General features: G+C 38.5%; 1 protein-coding gene across 2 annotated transcripts in view; it reads left to right on the top strand.

Annotated features, from left to right (window-relative positions):
- LOC106877904 (basal body-orientation factor 1) overlaps positions 1-3,696 on the top strand; it is a 37,405-nt gene that overhangs the window by 19,547 nt on the left and 14,162 nt on the right. For both annotated transcript variants that reach the window (XM_014926955.2, XM_014926954.2), the window contains exon 7: positions 2,765-2,835. In XM_014926955.2, the coding sequence (XP_014782441.1) occupies positions 2,765-2,835 (71 nt within the window). The remainder of the gene's footprint in view (positions 1-2,764; positions 2,836-3,696) is intronic.

Raw genomic sequence — 3,696 nt, 5'->3', positions numbered from 1 at the left:
GTTTTCTGCACATTTTCAGTGTTTATTGCTCCTGAGCATCTGCCACATACAAAAACTATCTTGCTAGTTAGCCTTTGTTTGATATTGCTGCACCTCTTATGTGTCCATAGCTTACACTGGGTACATCTTATGGAGTTTGTACCTACGCCTTTTCTACAGATCGAGCAGGGCCATCTACCTGAAGAGGTTTGTGTTTTGTCTACCTTTCTACTTATTAGGACTTTGGTTTTAGCTAGGTTGACTCTAAGGCCCTTGGATTCTAGTCCTTGCTTCCACACCTGAAGCTTCTCTAGTTCTGATAGTGACTCAGCAATTAGTGTAAGGTCATCAGCATAGAGGAGCTCCTAGGGGTATCCCATCTTGAATTCCTGTGTTATTGCCTGGAGGACTATGATAAATAGGAGGGGGCTGAGGACTGAACCTTGGTGGACCCCTACCTGTACCTGGAATTCTTCACTGTACTCATTGCCAACCCTCACCTTCCTGACAGCATCCCTGTACATGGCTTGCACAGCTCTCACTAACCACTCATCTATCCCTAGTTTCCTCATTGACCACCAGATAAGGGAGTGAGGGACCCTGTTGAAGGCTTTCTCCATGTCAACGAAAGCCAGGTACAGAGGTTTATCTTTGGCTAGGTATTTTGCCTGCAGCTGTCTTACCAGAAATATAGCATCAGGCACGAACCCAAACTGCATCTCATCTAAACTGACTCTCTCCCTAATTTGTTGGACTATGACCCTCTCCGTGACCTCCATTACCTGGTCCAACAACTTGATACCTCTGTAATTGTTTGTGTCTAAAGCGTCACCTTTACCTTTTTAACAGTTGACTATGGTGGTGCTACACCAGTCATTGGGTATGACTCCTTCGTGTACCATCTGATTAACCATAGCCGGCACTGCCAGATATTTTGAGCATCTCTACAGTGATTTCTGATGGGCCGAGGGCTTTCCCTGTCTTCATACTCTTGATTGCTTTATCTACCATGGTACTGTCAATTAGGATAGCTGGTCCCTTTGTTGGGTCGACATGCGGCAGACTCTCTTCCTCCCATTCATTCTCTTTATTAAGCAACCTTTCATAGTGACGTCTCCAAACCTCTCTCTTCACGAAATTTCCAAATATATTCACTCTCTACCTTATACCTACTTTACTGTTTTTCTCAATATAGTCACCCTTTTCCTTGTTACCTTCTATACAACAAGTTCTTATCTTTGGCTGTAGAACTCACTTGGGAACATTGTAGGCGCACAAAGGTGCAACAAATGTAGATGGAACACTGGGTGTTTAGAAGGGCTGTGATTTAAATTAGGGAGCAGTAAAATATTAACCCTTTTAATATCAACCTGTTTGAGACTACTTCTGGTTCTTAACCCTTTAGCAGTTAGATTACTCTTGTCAAATCTAATGCTTTTTTTTTTCACATTCATCATCATCATCGTTTAACGTCTGATTTCCATGCTGGCATTTGTTGGATGGTTTGACTGAGGACTGGCAAGCCAGTAGGCTCAACCAGGCTCCAATCTGATCTGGCAATGTTTCTACAGCCACTCCAGGAGTGTAGTGGGTGCTTTTTACATGCCACCGGCACGGGAGCCAGTCAGGTGGTACTGGTATTAACCATGTTCAGATGGTGCTTTTTACATGCTATTGGCACAAGAGCCAGTCAGGGGGCACTGGCATCGACCATGTTCAAATGGTGCTTTTTACATGCCATCGACATGAGGAGCCAGTCAGGCAGCACTGGCATTGGTCTAATTAATCACACATTATCTTGTAGCTTCAAAATTTTATTGATGTGATTGTATATTTTTATAATGACCTTGTATGGTAGGTATGAAAGGCTGGATCTGGCTCATTTGAACATAAACAGGTAGAATTTTTGAGCTCAATAGGCTTGATTGAAAAGCAATTTGGTTAAAGTGATCTAAGCTAAAATCTTCCATTATATTCTAAACACTGACTTATTATTAAGTAAGTTATTTTACTAAATTCTTCATTAGTTCCAAAATTAATTGGAAATTAAAAGTAAAAAAGACAGTGAGTTTGAACTGAAATAATGGTGACAAAATATTTAAACCATATTTACTGGAATTGAAGTATGAGTTGAACATTATGTTATTAGTGAGCACAAACATAATTGAAGATATGTCAAGGTAGAATATAATTTTATTGACATAAGCCTTTACCTTCTTTTGTAATGTCAATAAAAATCGAACATAAAGGCCATTAATCCATGCAGAATATCTAAAAAGCAGTATGTGCTATAGGATAATGTAAGAGAATACGGATGATATACCACTGTACAAAATTAGCTTGTTTTTATTTGTAAACCTTGAAGGGCGTTTTACAAATGCCTTTTGGTATTGAAAAAGTTCACTGAGTTTGAATAAACTAAAAATCACTGCCATTATTCTATACTAATTCCCCACAATCAGTTATGTTTGAAATTATACAGAAATCCTTTGAATATATTCAGTTTTATCTCTTTTTGTCATATGTATTCCATTACATTCAAATATTTACCTTTCTGTTTTGGGGTCCAGTTCTCTCATTGTATTCATATTCTTTTATGTAGCATAGAGGATCAGTTTACTAAATAGATTTATTGTTTAACATGCTGCTGGCTATCCCATTCCTTGTCTTACACTCTTAATCCTGTTTCACAATGAACCTGTATCTTGTTAGCTTGTCCTGCAATTGCTCTAAATGTACACCCTTTCTGTCTACAATGGCCTGTTTTGTAACTTCTTATTTACAGTTTAGATTTGAAGAAGAAACGAATAAGAAAACTTTTAAACTAAAACGTGAAGCCCGACAAGATGCTATCAAGTAAATAGTTTTTCTTTTCCATCATTTTAGCAACTACTTTTCCATGTAGCATGGCTTGGATTAAGTTTACCAAGACACTTTTTTACAGTTAGGTGCCCTTTCTGTTGCCAACCCTCATACATATATATGTATGTATGCGTGTTTGTGTGTGCATGCATATGCATATGCTTGTGTGTTTATGTATATCTGCAATTGCTTGTAGAAAAATGCAGTAGACGGTGTTGTAGTCAGTTTTTCCTGTCACCTGACTGAAAAGAGGTGTAAATTAGACTTCCAATCAACCTTCATATATTATGATTAATTTGATGCTCCATTAAAAGTGTTGAACCCTTTCATCAACTAATATTTGTTGTTGTTTATAATGTTATAACTTTGCAACTTCAGCATTAGCATCAGTGTGTGTTTGTGTGGCTATGTGTGTTTATGCCCCAACATGTTTGTGTGTATCTCAATTATCAAAAGTATATTGTATTGAGGTACCAAATTAATCAACCTAGTTAAAACCAAAATCCTAATAAGTAGGAAGGTAGATAAAACACAAACCCCTTCAGGTAGATGGCCCTGCTCAGTATGTAGAAAAGGAGTAGGTAGTAACTCTATAAGATGTACCCGGTGCAAGCTATGGACACATAAGAGGTGCAGCAATATCAAAGGCAGGTTAACTAGGAAGTTAGTTTTTGTTTGTGGCAGATGTTCAGGTGCAATAAAAACTGTAAACAAACAGGAAACAACTTCTATCTCATTCCAGGGTGAAAAACTAGAGGTAGTCGATAGCTTCTGCTATCTGGGCGACCAAGTTAGTAGTGGGGGTGGGTGCGCTGAAAGTGTAGCTGCTAGAATAAGAATAGCCTGGGCAAAGTT

Source organism: Octopus bimaculoides, chromosome 11 (genome assembly GCF_001194135.2).
Source record: "Octopus bimaculoides isolate UCB-OBI-ISO-001 chromosome 11, ASM119413v2, whole genome shotgun sequence".
NCBI lineage: Eukaryota > Metazoa > Mollusca > Cephalopoda > Octopoda > Octopodidae > Octopus > Octopus bimaculoides.
The sequence above is the reverse complement of the archived record's forward strand: the minus strand, read 5'-3'. Positions and strand labels throughout refer to the sequence as shown.